We start from the raw sequence: 17448 nt of genomic DNA on the forward strand, positions 1-17448 counted from the left end.
GAATCCAATACTATTTTCATTGAAATTAAAAAAGAATAAAAAAATGTTAGTAAAAATAATACAGATGGGGGTATGACTTATTTTTCCTCTCAACTGAGAAATTTTAGTAGTGTCACTTGAAAGGGACTATTTTGACTGCACCTGATAATTACATTTGCCTGTTATCTAGTTCACACATTATACAATTCCACTTATGCAATGAAAAATGCACTATAAATGCCTAAGTGATAAGAAAACTTTATCTAATAGTGTATTACATTTATTTGATAAACTCGTTCTCCAATAAATGGTACATTTTTATTTCCAAAATTCAGGCAAGTCTTGCCTGTCACTTCAATCTCACACATACCCCGAATTTTTATTTTTGAACCTGAAATCCACTTTAAGCAGAAAAGTTCTTTTTAGGAACAGAGTGTATTTTTAAAGTTCATTATAGTATTTTAACTCCGGTGAACTACAACTAACTATTGAGCAGCCCAGCAAAATGTCATGCCAAGTGTGACTGTTCTTTCCCCAGCTGTATTTGTTGACTTAGGCAGATTCTTTCAAAAGCATGATAATCTACATCAGACGAAATAAAAATTGTCCCAAGAGGTATGTATTTCCTCTTAACAGCTCCTTTCCTGGCTATTGGTCATGTCTGGAAAATGAAGAGTGTCAGGCTTAGAAAAAAAAAAAGTCCAGCCCAAACCATGGTTGAGAGAATGACTGAATAAGCTTTGGTGATCTTCCTGTGCTACAGGTTTCTTCGGAAGCATGCAGGAAGAACACCTGGAATACAGCAGTTTTCATAAGGAAATTAATGTAAGCGTTTTCTGAGAAAGTGGTTCAGTCTTGAGAATTCAAGTCATTTTCCTTCCCCAAAAGGAAGTGAAGTGGAAGTGCTGACAAAATGCAACACTTTCTCACGTTTTGTTTTTGCTATCAAGTTTGTTGTGCACTTCAACATACACTATATAGTCATATTGTTTTGCCTAATGTTTGATGGTTTGTCCTCTTCCCATTTAATCCAGGAGATACAGCAATTCCTTCATCATCTTCTGGATGGGGGAGAAAAGATTATTTTCAATTCCACTTTCGCAATTTATGGGTTTCTTTAGTATCTAATAAAGACTACCTATGAGAGTCTGTGCTGGAAGAGAGACTATCTGAAATGATATAATTTTCTCTCATTTTCATTAGTTGATCCATATTGCTCAGGAAAATGTTGTTGGAAAAAAGGTAGCAGGCTGGAGGCTGGTACAATAATGATCATCACTTTTACAGGCTGTACATAAATTAAAATACACAAATGATTTTGGACCTGAACCAAGAGATACAGGCACACAGCCAGTCAGATCAGATGAATTGTTGAGGTGACATGGGTTTAGGGATATGATGAGACTCCAGACTACCTGAAAAGTGACAGCTGTGAGAATGCCAGAGCCCTCCAAGTCGATCCCTGGTAGCTCCAGGAGAAGAGGATTGTCAGAGAGGACCACAGGCTTCCCCACTTCCTCCTCACCCATGTGTCCAGAGTCTCACTCGTGTTCAGGCAGACTCCATGAGGAGAGGCATGCAGCAAGTCAGCTGTGCTCAGCCTCATGTACACCCCACAGCCTCAGGGCTCAATACAGGAAAACCTTGAAGATCTCTTAGTGCAACACTGCAAGACAGTAACAATAAAAAGTGGGAATTTTCTTCCCAATGTTCGGATACTAAGTAGTTATTATTCCCTCATCCCACAAAGTACACTGTACAAGAAAATTATCTTCCTGATTGTGAATGATTAATGTTAACACTGAGACCATGTATATAACTTCATGAATAATATAAATAGAAAATACTGAAAAAAAGCTATATCTATTTAGAAAGGAGTGCGTCATAGAATTTTTAGAAGCAGAACTGTGTTTTACAAGCTAATATATACACAGGCTGAATTACCTTGCAGCTGTCAAGTTAAAATTTCTTCCTCTAAAATACTCTATACTACACTTCTGTGTAAGCATAGTGGAGTTACTTAAAAATTCACTGAAAATTGTACTTGCTTCAAATCCAACGTGTCTATAAACAGATACTGAATTCTACAGAACAAACCCAAATGTGTGCAATTCATAACTATTTCTCAAATAGTTTAAAGCAATTGCTCTGTAAGCACAGCCCAAAGATCACCTGCAGTTTGCAAAGCCTTTTTACACCCAGCTCTCAAAGTAGGCTTTTAGTAATTTCATCTACATGCCAAAGTTTCACTGACCTGCACTGGTATCTTGTAATGTAGCCCATACACTGATTAATTCCAGTAGTAACAAAACTCCTGTTTTAAGGGGACAGTGCTTGATCCCTGACCTAACCACAGAACTGTTCACCTGCAATGAACATTTGATGGTTGATGTGACCCAGGATACACTGCAAATCACATGGTAGCACTTTTTGCTGCCAGAGCTATGAAACTGTTGAGCAGCTTTGCTGCAAAAATGCTGCTAAAACAACTTCTCCTTGAAAGTTCATGATTTGTCAAACATTTGGGGGAAATAGACCTGTCTAGGACCATCCTTATGAAACCATGACAGTCAGACTGTCCAGCTCACAAGCCCTGCTCCCTGTTAACCTTTGCAATGGCCTGAAAAACTCATGTGGAGGTGGAAATAATGGTGCATTTGTGGCTAAAATTTCTGCCACAAACATATTTGGACCAAAACTAAACAAAACTAAGCTTCAGACACCTTATGTGGGAGATCCTAGAGGAGAGAATGGAATTCTCCTTTCCTTTCTCAGGAAACTTCTACAGAAAAATGTCACCTACAAGTCTAATGCTTTCCAATGGTGCTCTCCAATTCCTTGTCATGTTATTGCAATTGGCTAGATTCTGGGATCCTTTCACTAAATGTTAAGCCAGTTCATTAAGTAAAATCAAAATAGTGAAGGAATAAAAAATACCACTCTATATGGGAAGGGTTAAAAGAATCCATCACTGGTTGCCACTCAGAAGTACCATACAAAGATTTGCATGACTGAAACCTAGTTTTAGACACTGAAAAACAGTTATACCTCTAAAAACATAAGTTGCAGCTGCACTTGTTACTCCAAATAGCTCTGCAAAAGTTTTCTCATGGGTCTGCCTATTCACATTGCATTTCTGGCAAGACCGAAATGTTAGTGTTCTCTCAGACACTATAGCACACCAGTTCTGTTTTCCTAGATTGTCAGCATTATAAACTAAGTAAAAGAAGAGGAGGGAAAAATCCCCATAACTTTGTGGAGTTACAGCTTTGGATGGTCTCTCAGATGAACTTGACTGCCCAGGATTTTGGCTGCATGTGGACAGTATTGAGTCCCTTCTCAAGGTCTTTGAGCTTGAGCACAAACTTATATGCCTCTAATACCCTTTATGGACGTGTGGAGCACGTACTCAAGTTGCCTGATCCTTTCACATAATTTCTGGCACTCCAGTGTTTACCCAACAGCAACTGCAGCCTTGTCAAAACCCCAAACTGGGAGCCCTGAAAATTGTTCTTTCCTTCTATAGAGACTGCAGATAGAGATACTCAGAGGGAGACAAAAACCCTCCTCAAGGAAGGATCACAAACTGCGTCCTGAAGAGGTGCAAGCAATACACAGATTACAGAAAAGCAACCAAAACCTCCTTACATCTCTCCTGGGAATTCACTCTTTCCAAAACCCAGATTTTTGGCAAAATCACATTTGAATCCCAGAACCTGATTTCTAAAGTTCATGTTGCTCTTCATGATATAAAATGTTACTAAGAAAAAGTTTTACTTTTTTGAAATTCCAGCCCCTTCGTGCTCTTTTCAGTGGGTTTAACTCTCCCGTGGTGACTTAATACTGAATTTAACTCAAACCCTTTGAATTAGAGTCAACAAATTATTTTTAAACATTTACATTTGAAAATACGATATTTCTATGTAATGAACTGTATTCTCTGTCATTCACCTCCTGCCAGAGTCTTCCCACAGATCTGAATCTCAATCTAGCAGAATTCAACAATCAACCTAAAAAAACCCCCATGGTTATATAATGGATTATTTATCAACAGTAGTCACCCACTGTTACGTGGTAATATAACCGTTACTTGGTTTTGGCACGTGCAGATTTTTGCAGAATCTACTACTGACTTCTTAAACACAGTGTAGAATAGTTGATTTTAATGTTGTCTTCTTTACAGTAAATAATGTACAAATGCTATATCCTAAATTAACATTCCTGAATATTAATATTGCTTATAAACAGGGAATGAGAGATAATACTGTAACCTGCTCAAGATCCCTCATGGGCATGCACAAGGAAGAGTGATGAATGGAACTTCAGAACCCCTGGGTTTAATTGATTCACATGATTACTCTCCCTTGTCTGAAAAAAGTATCCTTTTGTCCTTTGGCGCACAAATGTCTAGAATCAATCTAGATTTTTCAGAGCTAAAAAGTACATAGTTTCAATATTTCTTGTTGAGGTATTTTTGTGTGCTTCACAGTCATCAGCAAATTAAAGTGAAGAAATCCAAATAGAAATATGTCAGAAATGATGTGGTTTCTTTCTGCTCTTTATTATTAGAATAAAAGTTCTTCTTTTGCATTCACAATGGATTAAAAAGCCATGAAGTGCAGTCAAAGCTTAATCCTGCATAATAATAATAATAATAATCATAATGAACAGAAGCATATAAAAGACAACCCCTCTCTGTTTCACAGGGTATTTGCAGTATTCACATTAGACAGCCAAGGCAGAAGTACAGTGGATAGTGACCACAAAATAAAGGCAAGGTGAAACAATTCAGCAGAAGTCACAGACTCTACTCATCTAACCAGATAAAGGAAACAATATATAAATACTGAACAAAAGTCAGATTTTGAAAAGCAAAATTGGAAGAGAACAAAGTTACAGCTTTAGGTTTGTACCATCATCCTAAATATAGAAACAAAATGAGAGAAGTATAAGAAGCCTGAAGGAGTAGACAACAGGCAAGTAATCCAAGCTGGCATCACTGGCAGAGCAGAGAGATGAGTTGGCAACCTCTCATTTAATAAACCAGATGGAGAAGGATTTTCACCATTTAGCCCTGCAGGCAACACAAAATCATTAGTATTTGATGCAACAAGATGGACACAATAAGAGAAACACAGGTGACTGATTGGATTTGAAGGGGAAAACAAATCTGGAGAAAAGGATTAAAGTAATTGAAATGGTTACACTTCTGAGGCACAAGACATTGCTTCTACAGGGAAGAACTCATTATTACTGTTGGCCATCAACACCAGCCAACATCTAGAAAACAATTCTAAAGAACAGTTGTGGAACAATTGCCTCTGACTTCCTAAAAACACAAGTCAAAATTTGTGTGCCATAAACCAGGGCTTTCATCATACAAAAGGTCTAGCTAATCATACTTAAATATCTGATATATACTGTAGCAAAGATAACACAGCAGGGTGAGGCCATCCTATAAGAAGACAGTATCTAATGAAAGAACATAGAAATACCCTACCATATGGACAAACCACAAGTAAGACTGTGGGAAGTGGAAGAAACAGCAGAAAGAGGCCACCTGCCTTCTGAAAAACAGTGATAGCATTCTTGTAAAGAGAAATCATAATATGCTGGAATAAACCATACATGTTTAATCACGTGTTTAAGCAAACAAGGCAAAATAAAATGAGGAATTAGCATTTCCAAATCCTCTGCATGCCTAGGGTGTTGACCAGAGAGATTAAGTGTGCTAACAGCTCACTAGCAATAAAATGTCTATTTTAAAATCAGCACCTATATTTGGTTACTTGTTTGTTTTACATAAGGAAAACGTTATATATCAAAATAAAATTTTATGTTGTATACATGCATAAAAATCCAGCCAAAGTACCTGTGAAAACCTGTGCTCACTTTTGGAAATCAGCAGTAAACCTTGAAAAGAGTAAAAGAGTACTTCAGGGACTTCAGAGTAGATACAACATGTTTCCTAAAAAAACCTTCAATATATATAAGCTGAAATGGTTTTGCAATATGTAGATAAAATTTAGTAACATCATCAACTTAAAATTAATGCCAAAAAGATTCAGAAAAAGTATCTTGAGTAATATAGGAAGTAGAAACAATACTCAGTGGGAAATAGGAACTAGAAAACCATGACAATAAAGGAAAAAGACATGAAAAGAATAAAATTGAATAGGCATGAGATCTATATAATAGACCTCTGTACAAGCTGTTTCAGCATTGCCTAGACTAAAATGTATAAATTGAGGTGCTGTGTACCTTGAAAATAATCCTAGAACACATGAAGAAACAGAGGTTTTACACCTTCTCTCTCTCTCTCTCTCTCTCTCTCTCTCTCTCTTTTTTTAATGAAAAAGGAGAATATTAGGCAAACACCAATGCTGCAGCATTCTGGCACAAACATTCTGGGACTATTTAATCTTTTCTTTTCCAGTTGTCCAGGGCCAAATGCTCATGCGCTCTGGATTTGAACACTCCAGATAAAGTGCACAGTTACTGCACTTTCACAGAAGAAACATGGAGAATTACAGAGAAACAAAATAACAGTCCACATACTTCTCAGATCTTATCAGCTGCTGAAAATAAATACACAGATTGAGAAACAAATTCACTGGCACTGTATTACTCAGATCCCTCCCTGTAATCGTTATCTGCCTCTGTGTTGTCAGCTTTTCCTTCAATCCTCCACAAATTTGGTCACCACATACTAGTGAGACACTTGTTGGTGTAATCAAGAAAACCAAATATTGTGGGGACACTAAAACAAACCTGAAGTTGATAGGTCAAGACATTATAATCATGTCAGAGGGTTCTGAACTTTCTAATGGGTTTTCATAGGCACCACAACTTATACAGACTCGGAAGAGGTTGGCAGCACTGAAGAAAGATGGAGGTGATTAGGGAGAAACATGAAATCATGGGAAATTGCTGAAGTTCCTGGTGCTCAACCCACAGCAAGCACAGCTGTAACTCCTTATAGACCAGTACAAGAAAGCCAAAACTTGGAAGTTTTATACACTGAAATCTTTATATACATGAACCAGTAATGCAAAGGTGGAATAAAACTTAGTAATTCCAGAATACTGTGGAACCTAATCAATGGGTGCTCACAGTACTCAAACAAGATCAGAGTTAACTGTGATGTGGGTGGCCATCCAGCCCCCAACATAATGTATGACTCAGTTATGTTAAGAAAGTCCAGAAGAAAAGAAAAAAACAAAACAATGGAATACTACATTGCTAAAGATTTGCCTTGGGAAGTTATTGGTGAGGAAGCCAGGATTTCAATAGAGCTGTTATCCTCAGAGCATCTTTCTAGATAACTGTCTATCAAAAAGATTTTACGAGCCCTTTATCTACCCCTACCAAGTTACAGGACATTGCTTGTGTGACTGGACACTAAATGGATGAAACTCATGAACATATTCCTGAACAGGGGAAGTCAAAACTAGGAGGAAGTAGAGAAAGCTCTTGTTAGTCTTATCACCATTTTAGTGACTTTATATAAAAACAAATATGCCGGGTGTTTGAAATTACAGAGATTGCAGATGTCACATCAGGCCCCATCTACTGGAAACAAAAAAACAACCAAAACCCAGTTATGCAGTTCAAAGGAAAAAGAGGAAAAAAGTTTGGTAAAAGCCAAAGAGAGATTGGGACTGAAGAAACATCTACAGACTTCTCACTATTATGAAGTTACCCGAAATTTGACTCCATAATCACTGTGCAAACAGCAAGAACGCACTGCACAATATGATCATCTCCTAAAACATAGGCTTCATTTCTTCTAATGACTTCTAAGTCTGTTTTTGACAGCTGGGCTTTGCCCAAAAATGAGCACAAAGACTGCACTGCAGAATTCAGTCTGGCATGTTGGCCTGAAGGGAACATAGGAAACAAAGTTAAAAAATTAACAAATTTTCAGTCAACAAAATTTACAGACATCCTGAAGGGAAAGCCTCTAAGCGCAGAGCAAACCCCACAGTACACCACCAATTCATATCTCTAAGGGCAACAAGACAACATGCACAGTGCTATAAAACTTAACTAGAAGCTTTCCACAAGCTCCCCAGAGACTTATAAAACATGAGATGCTTTTATTTTCTCTTGTTAAACCCCAAATAAGGGGTTTATCCTTGTTTCCTGCTTCCTTAGTAGAACAGGAGACAATACCACTGTATGCCATTGCCACAGGATATTGCTTTAGGACAGTTTCTCATTGAGATGTTTCTTACGATCAATTCTTGTTCCTAGTCTAATCCAGTAAGTGAAAAGGGATCACGAATAATCAATGGCACTTCCCGATTTCTTCAGTCATGCTACACACTACTGCTGCATCTCTACAATCCTCACACTGCTTCCTGCTGCCTTTGTGCATTCCCAAGCCTGTGCGAAGCAGATGGAAGATGCTGCCTACTCAGCATGCCACTGCTTCCCCTCTATGGACAGCAGAACGGGTCACAAGAAGAAAGATTCCTAAGATGGCAGCAAAAAAATGGGTATACTGGCATTCATAGTGGAAGCAAGGGCAGAACAGGTGGGAAAGGAGTCTTCAGGGCTCAGGACACAATAGGAGGATAATGCTACAAAGACAGAACATTGATTTTAAGGGCCAGATGGATCCCTTTGCTATTAAATCAAAACCAAACTAAACCAATCCACCAAACAAGAAGAGATACTACTGTATCATCCCAGAATTCAGAAAACATGGCAGAGCGAGAAGAGAAAGCTGAATCTGTCACTACTGATGGGAATAAGCCCTTACTTTTCTTGGACATGGAGTTTTAGGGAAAGGAAGAGTATCTCTTTAGCAAGCAATTCTCATGTCTGGAACCAAAAGCAGCAGGCCAGGCATTGGAAGAGGTGATGTGGTAAAAAATCCCTGTGATAGCACCTGAGAGTTCAAAAATGCCAATGCACACACATCATCAGCAAGATTGAGAAGGGCATGACCTGTTTAACAATAACATAAGAAATACAAAGGAAAACAATTTTTATACAAGAAAGGTATACATGGCTATACATGGTAAGAGAAAATAAACGAAGTGAAATTACAAAAAGGGGAAATTAGGATAATGGAAATGCAATGGAAAAGAAATGGTTTTCAAATTCACATACATTCCATGAGATGATGTACAACCCTTGTGCCATATGTACTGACATGGATCATCTATGCAACCTCAGTCATGAATCTTTGAGTTGCACCATGCCATTAATGACTTCAGCTTTTATCCAGACAAAGCTTTTGATTAGAGTTACTGGAGCTTCACAAGCTGGTGGTGTGTGTTGGCCACCTGTAGACTGAAGAAGAAAAAGTGAAGGAAAACACTTCAGGAAAGTATAAGATGCTGAATTTAGTACAAAAAGAAAAGAACTTGACCCAATATGTGTCCCTGTTAAGAGTCTTTTGACACGATGCCGGATTTGCCCGCTCGCAGGGAATGGCTGTTCCCAGATGCAACGTGATCAGAGTAACAGCAGAGCAGGGCCACAGTGGTGCGCTGAAGCGCTGAGGGCAGAGGCAAGGATGAGGGAGGGATCTTCCGTATAGATTCCAATGTGGTTCATAACCAAGGAGGGTCCAGGGATGAAAGACCCTGAACCCTGGTGTGCATGGACTTTTATATAGCAGAGGATCTAGGGGAGGGTACAAATTTTTAGCCAATAGGGAAAGGACTGGGGAGGATCACAAGGCAGAATTTACAATACATAAACCAATGAGGATGCACAGGGGGAGGGGAAAAGTTCACACAAACCAATGGGGCTTCAAGTAACAGGGGACTTCCAAGGGGATTTCCAAGACAGGGGGCTGGCACAAGGTGGGATTGACAACTAAGCAGGAGGAGGGACATGGAACATTCTGTAACAAGGGGCACGGTCTAAGGCAAGATGGACAACTAGGTGGGAGGATACAACTTGGGACTGAACCAACACTACAGCGGGGAACAGAACAAACCATTGGGGATCAAAATACACCGCAACAGTCTCTAGACTGTGTCAAAGTACTACCTGGTCTATTTTGGCCTTGTAATATGTCCCCTGTTGAATTTCTTTCATGTCAGAGAGATTGCTCTGCAGCATGTAAAAAACCATAATAGTAGGGCTCTTGGTATTTATCCTGAGGATTCTTGGGAACTTCCTTTTTAAATTCTCAGAAAAGCACTCTATTTTGCTTCTTTCTTGTGCCCTTAAAGGAGTTACTACAAGATACAGTGTTATGACATTATCTAATCTGTGGTTCTTGAAGAACAGAATGATTTACTGAAAGTTTTAGATTCATAAGAGTACATTCGCTGCAGAATAAATACTGGGCTATTTCAGTAGCTAAAGGACACCTTTCTATTTACTAAATGTTTCAAAAATCTACAGCTAGGAAACAAAGAACCCCAAAGACTTATGGCTAGCTTATTACAGTCAAATAATTTCAGCAGCCTTACAGCTAAACACTTCACTTCTCCTATCTTCTTTCACTTTGATTATTTAATAAACAGAATAACTGCTGTGAAAAAGCAAGCCTATGGTAGCAGAAAATAGTTCTGTCATTACTATTTCTTCAGTAACACTGCTTGTTCCACTGCATGGGACTGGTAGTCCAGATTACTGCTCAACTTCAACCATACCTTGTAAACTGAGTATTTTCACTGTAAAAAACATCCATTATGAACTGGGAACACCCATCAGTTTATTTTACACTACAGTAAGGGTATGTATAAATAATCTCAGCCCAGTTAAGTTATTAAAGCAGGAAAAAAGTAAGTACACAGATTTCTACAAAAGGCCAAATATTATCGATATTGTTGAATTACTACAATAATACATGCTATTTGAGAAGGTTCATTACAAGTAGTTCTGTTACCCTTAACTCCTAATGCCTGTGCTTAAATATTTCACCACCAAATTGACACTGCTTCAGAAAATTGTTACTGGGAAAAGGAGCCTACCAGAAAGATGGAGAGAAACCTTTTACAACGGTCTGTAGTGGTAGGGCAAGGAGGAATGGTTTCAAACTGGTAGGAAGCATGGGTGCTAATGTCTTCACAAAAGACTGAATGGATGGGGGTCTTCACCAATGATAGCAGAAATAGGATGTTAATGCCTTCAGGAATGACTAGGTCTGAAAGAACCAATCAGAATGGCTGTGGTAATCTTTAGGAGAAATGGGTGTTAATGTCTTTGAAACAGGTCTTAATGTCTCTATGAAAATCAAACTGCCAAGTTTGTTACAGAACCCAGAGAGTTAACTCTAGGGTAATAGGAGAAATGGCTTCACACAAATCTATTGCAGAGTCCAGATGGTCTGAACTTCTGATGGATCTGCAAAACCAAGACATCCTGAACTTCCAAACTTCAGGGGAAAATGACAATACATGTTTATGGGGGAATATGTGGCAGTTTGGGAAGGCTGTACCCTCCTAGTTCCTCATCAGTGTGGAAAGGAAGAGGGCAACATGCGGTTGGGAATTTAGGATAAAAGGAGGAGCATCTTCCAAAACCTCAAGAGAGACCCCACGGTGGAATGGCCTAGTGGACTCTCTCTCTCTCTCTCTCTCTCTCTCTCTATTAGATTAAAGTTGCAGGACTCCTCTGTCTCCTTTATGGACACTGGCATTTCAGAGCATGGCTTTTCTGAAAAAAAAACTAAAGAGAATAGGTTTAGATTAGATAATAGGAACAAATCCTTCACTGTGATGGTCCTGAGGCACTGGAACAGGTTGCCCAGAAAAGTTGTGGATGCCCCATCCCTGGCAGTGTTCAAGGCCAGGTTGTAGATGGCTTTGGGCAACTTGGTCTTAGTGGAGGGTGTCCCTTCCACCCATTACCTCTTAATTACAGTTACCTTCTCGTACATAAAAATGCCCCACTCTTACATGCCAATAAAGTAACGAGAATACCTTAACACAAGAGACAGACAATGCCACAAGACACAACCTCCATGTAACATTGCAATACCATATAACTACTGTAATCTCTTCATAGGTCAAGGAAGATGTGGTTGCTAATTTTATTTCCTATTCACTTAGCAATGCTGTTCAAAATGAATGAATCCACTCTTTGAAACTCAATAGCAAATATTTGTCACCAATGAGAGTCATGAGTCCTTGTACAAACACATCAATGAGTTTTCCTGAGTATAATGACATTCATCCCTACTTGCCCTTATTAAGAATTGGGATGCTTCAGTCCCCAAGGCATTTCATTACTCCACAGTTATACTACCACACCTTAAAGAAAAATAAACTGTCCCCAGGTCTAAGATTCCCTTCACACTTTTTGCCTTGACAACGTGGCAGCCACTTGCCATTTCTGGAACAAGAAACAGCCATCAAGTTACCAGCAAAAGAACAGTGATTTAATTCATATTGTGATTTCACCATTTCCACCTTGTAAGTAAGCTTTAATAATGAGCCCTAATAAGCCTAGGATGTTAATGACAGTACCTAGTTTTAACCTATAAGTATTACTCATATTGCAAGATCACCTAGAAATCACACCACAAAGTGGCTTACATTGAGCAAATGGAGTGACTATATAATAATAAGCAGTCCCCTGTTGAAAAGGGGTTGAAAAATTTGAAAAATGAACAAACAGACAAAACTCCCCAAAGAAAGAAATAAAACAAAAAAGCCCATCCACCGAACTTGATATAGTTTAGGAAAAATTGTGAAATTCCTCCTTTCGTTTACCTGAAACTGGGATAGTGCAGTATGAGAAGGATACTTTCTTCTAAGATGTTTCCAGGATGTTTTGGAAAACTCCACAATCCCATTATCATCTATTTGTATTATCAGTGAACATGTAAACACACAGGCCTGAGAAGTAAAGGCTCTGGTTGACAATGCAGCAACATACAAATTGCAAGAATGCAAGACTCCACAACATTTAGAAATCTATTATTAGGTTTTTACCTTTCATCTCTCACCCTTCTAACACACTACTCCCTTCAGCAAGGGAGTATTTCCCATCAGTCAATTAAAAATTGAACAAAGAGTGCCCCTGACACTGACAGATAAGAAGCACCACATCCAGCACATAGTCCATCCAGCACAGCACACTGCTAGGACAGACAAGGAGACACACAGCTGGTGATTAGAAGAAAACATGGGAGAATGCATGGAGATAAGAAAATCCATCCTGCCTACAGCAATACCTACTTGTTAAAAATAAGAGAAACAGATCTAGTCATCTCTGAGTAACTGAAGGGAGGGACTGGACCTGAGTACCTCCTGTATTATAGGAAAAAATACATTAACCAAACCATTCCATATTAAAAAAAAAAAACAACACAAAAAACCCAAAAAAGCAAAACAAAACAAGCAAAAAACCCAAACAAAACAAACAAAAAACACCCAAACTGAGTGAAAGTAAATGAAGAGAGTACAGAAAGTACACAGTAAAAATGCTTTGTGGCAGCATCTATATTTGAAATTGCTTTTGGGAATGACACCTCTGCTCCCAGTATCAATTAAGGATTCAATACTTCTAAAGAAATATGCATTTGGCGTCTTCTTCCATTCAATTTTGAAATAGCTGTAAAGCCAGTTCCTTCAGTCTCCACCTCTGTTCCTCACCTCTACACTTTTCATTACATACTAAATGCACTTCCATAAATACTGTAGCAAACAGAAGATACAGTAAGTTTCAATTTAAAAATTCTGCATAGCGCTGAAACAACATACAGGACAGATCATCCTCTGGTTTTCAGAAAATCAACACATTATAGATTGCAATATTCTTTGATGATATCAAATAAGGCTATTTTGAAACCATTTTTTTTTTGTAAAACTGTTTCTGAAACACATTCCACTATCTCTTCATTAATATGAGCTTTATTAGAAAATTCTAAGTATTAGAAAATACATTGCAAGCATCACATTAGTTGGACACCAAGAAATACACTAGTAATAGTTTGTATAGTAGCTGAATTGAAGCACTTCATATTTCAGAAGGCATTTTAAACAGGTAATTTTGTCTTCTTTAGAGGAATGTGGAGCATTTTCATGGTTCAACCCCAGCTGGCAACTAAGTACCATGCAGCTGTTCGCTCATTATTTCCCTGAATGTGATAGGACAAAGACTCAGGAAAAGAAAAATAAAAACTCATGGGTTGAGAACTGTTAAGAACAGTTAAACAGTACAGAAAAATCCAGAGTGAAATATAATAATAAAAATTAAATTTTAATCAAAAAACCCCTAACAACAGCAAATAAGTAAACCCCAAGAAAAACAAGTGATGCACACTGCTCACCACCTCTGACCAATGCCCAGCCTGTTCCCAAGAAGTGGTTGGCCCCTTGCAGCCAAGTTCCTCTCCTCCATCCCTCCCCCCAGTTTTCATACTGAACATGACATCCTGTAGTATGGAATATCCCTCTGGACAGTTTGGGTCTGCTCTACTGGCTGTGCTCCCTCCCAGCTTCTTGTGCAGCTCCTCATCCACAGAGCATGAGACACTGGCAAGTCCTTGACTTAGGGTAAGCACCACTTAGCAACAACCAAAACATCAGTGTGTTATCTATGTTGCTCTCATGCTGAGTCCAAACCACAGCTCTGTACCAGCTGATAAGAAGAAAATGAACTCTGTCCCACCTCAAACCAGAACAAGCACACAAAAATGCTACCAAGCAACTACAGAGACAGCAGAGCTGTTCTCTACATGCATTCCAATACAGTTAGTTGGCTTTACTGCTTTTTCTGACTCTCTGAAGCATTACAAATGGAGAAGCTTGCACACTTCTCATATTGTTGAGGTGTGACCACTCGTTCTCTCTGAAGAAGTGGATTCAAGCATGCCTCCAAATGCCTCCCAAGTCACTGCAGTTCCAGTCTCAAGAAAGACCCAAAGCTAAATCATGCTTTCCACCTACCAGCCTAAACTTCTGCAGAAAGAAAACCTAGGAGCAGAGATCCAAAAGAAACCATCCTGTTACCTAAACAAATTCCAAGTCCAGGTTATGTTGTGGCACACATTTAAGGACAGGTTAGCTACTGCCAATGACTCCTCTGTGGGTAAAGAGTTACTGGGTGGGCAACTAGGGGGAGGAATAAACAATCTGTATGGCTCTAAGCATGTACTTGCCAAAGAAAGACTGTTACAAAATATAGCACCTCTTGTATAAACTGGATACCTTCCATATTGTCTTATGTAAATTATTTTATTAACAGAGCTCTACAGTTTAGGCAGTCAAGCTTTGTGTTTGGCATCACTTGATGCCCTGCCAGTCCTGCTCAGGCTGCAACTCAGGGACAGGATGGTGGGCAGTCAGATGGGCCTGTCCTGATGCAGTTCTCAGTCCAGCTCTGCTGTCTGGGCCTGCCTGACCAGAACTCCCAGCACAGCCAGGAGGCTCCTACACAAAGATCACTGCAGGCATTAAGGTCACCAATAACAGTGTAAGATTTTAAACATACTGTGTTAAAGGACACTGTGCATCTGTCAGCCTTCCACTTAATGGCCGAACCCTTCTCCATTTCCCCTCTATGCCTCAACTAGTCTTTTTCACAACAGATAAACATTTTAAGTGTAAGCTTTCAGAGCTAGAAAAAACTCCCAGATAAAAAAGGAATTCTGTTACCAAAGAGAAAACTAAAATATGTAATTTCAGGAACGTAACACTGCAGTGATAAACAAATAATGTACTAAGAAATCTAAAAATATTTACATTTTAAAAAAGAGCGTTATTTCCACACACCTTACTTAAAAAGCAGTATGAGAATTACAAACCTTGCTGCTAAAGTGTTCTGAATAATTATGTTCAAAGCAGACTACTCCTTCATCTAGTACAAAATTCAGTCTTATGCTAGGAAAATCAACAATATGCTGAAAACTGTACATGTACATTCTAGTCAAGCACACAGAATGACCAGTTCATATCATCAGCCTGTTGTCACCAAAGACATTTGGTTTTGGTTCTTCTCAGAATATTTATGGCAGTCTTGAGAATGCAAAAAGTTCTTTAAAACAAATATTATACAAAAATTGAATCAAGAACAGAAAAAAAAACAAAACAAAACAACAAAAAAAGAAAACATTCTGAAAGAATGACAACACACAGGGGAAAAGAACTATTGTGAAGCCAATAGTTTCAAAACCAAACACCCACTCATAACTGGCAATGTTTAAGTCACAGAGAACAAAAATGCCTGCCCAGAAATGACATGTCAGCTAACATTGAAATGTGAGTAGCAGGAAGAAAAGAGAAAAATGCTTACCTGTGAATAGAAAAAGAGGCAATAGACCTAATGAGGGATGCCACTGCTCCGACTTTAGCAGCTTCCACTGCTCCCTGTAATCTGTATTGCACAGTTTCCCCATAACTGATGAAAGGTTCATTGTAGACGACAATCTTCCCCTTGGCCTCCTGAGCTCGTTTGTGCAGTTCATCAAATGAGGCTACAACCATGACTTCTGCTGTAATTCCTGTAAGAAAATATTACAGTGGTTTTAGCAATGCCTTCCTACAGCTCTCCTATGGCCACTTCTAACAGTCAGAAAAACATGGACTGTGCAGAACTCAGGAAATCAGCATTAGCTTTTTTTCCTGAAAAAGGTAGACTATGTGAAATGCTTCATCAGGCATTGGTACTAAATAGATGCGATAGAACCCTGACCAAGTACATGCACCTCTGTAAACCATGCTGTCAGGCTGGTATTAAAACATAACTTGAAGGGCAAGAAGGGTACATGGGGGAATTCTGTTCTCTGCATGTGCTTTAATGCCTCATTGCAATCATTTATAGTACAAAAACTTTGGAAAAGCTGCCTATGGGATTAATTAAAAAAAAGATAGTAATCTTTTCATGGAAATGTTTTGATATGTTGCTAAACAACTTAGCTTAACATAAGACAGCTGGAAGACCATTTGAGACTGTAACTCCTATAAAATTATTTAATCCATGAATAAAATTAAATTAAAGCTCTGCAGTGTCAACAAATTTTGCATGGTGCTTAATAATAATAGTAATAATAAAAATAATATCATCTTCATATTTAAGTCAGGAGAATATAACAGTTTTATTGGATCTCCTTCTGGGAGTTTTTCCAGGAATTCACATTTCCCAGTTCATGATATAGACAAAAACAGACAGGTTCTAGTGAAGGACTATTCACACAAGGTAAGTCAGAACCCACCCAGATCTTTGTTTTTAATAGTTGAAATAGTTTTAAATTGCTGTATTATCTTACTTGAAAAAATAATGTTACAGATAAGCCAGAGAATCCTTCTAACTTTTAAGGACATTAATTGAGGAACTATATTTCACAGCATTTGAGAAGTAATTCATTAAAATAACCACAATGCTTAAAATTCAATTTTGTGGATTGGTTACAGAGATAAGTAGAGACTGCTTAACAACATGGGCTGGGTACTTTACTTGGAAGAAGTAATGGATGTCTGAAATTTTAGTGTTGTACATTTCACCTAATAGTCACAAAATACATCAATGGAAACTGAAACTAATAACAAATCC

At 38.4% G+C, this 17448-nt stretch overlaps 1 protein-coding gene across 2 annotated transcripts in view; it reads right to left on the reverse strand.

Annotated features, from left to right (window-relative positions):
- Window positions 1–17448, reverse strand: part of CPQ (carboxypeptidase Q) — a 158831-nt gene that overhangs the window by 104267 nt on the left and 37116 nt on the right. For both annotated transcript variants that reach the window (XM_066178202.1, XM_066178211.1), the window contains exon 3: window positions 16192–16399. In XM_066178202.1, coding sequence (XP_066034299.1) covers window positions 16192–16399 — 208 coding nt within the window. The remainder of the gene's footprint in view (window positions 1–16191; window positions 16400–17448) is intronic.

This window comes from Chamaea fasciata, unplaced genomic scaffold, assembly GCF_029207755.1.
Source record: "Chamaea fasciata isolate MVZ Bird 193981 ecotype frontalis unplaced genomic scaffold, bChaFas1.0.hap1 SCAF_1, whole genome shotgun sequence".
NCBI lineage: Eukaryota > Metazoa > Chordata > Aves > Passeriformes > Sylviidae > Chamaea > Chamaea fasciata.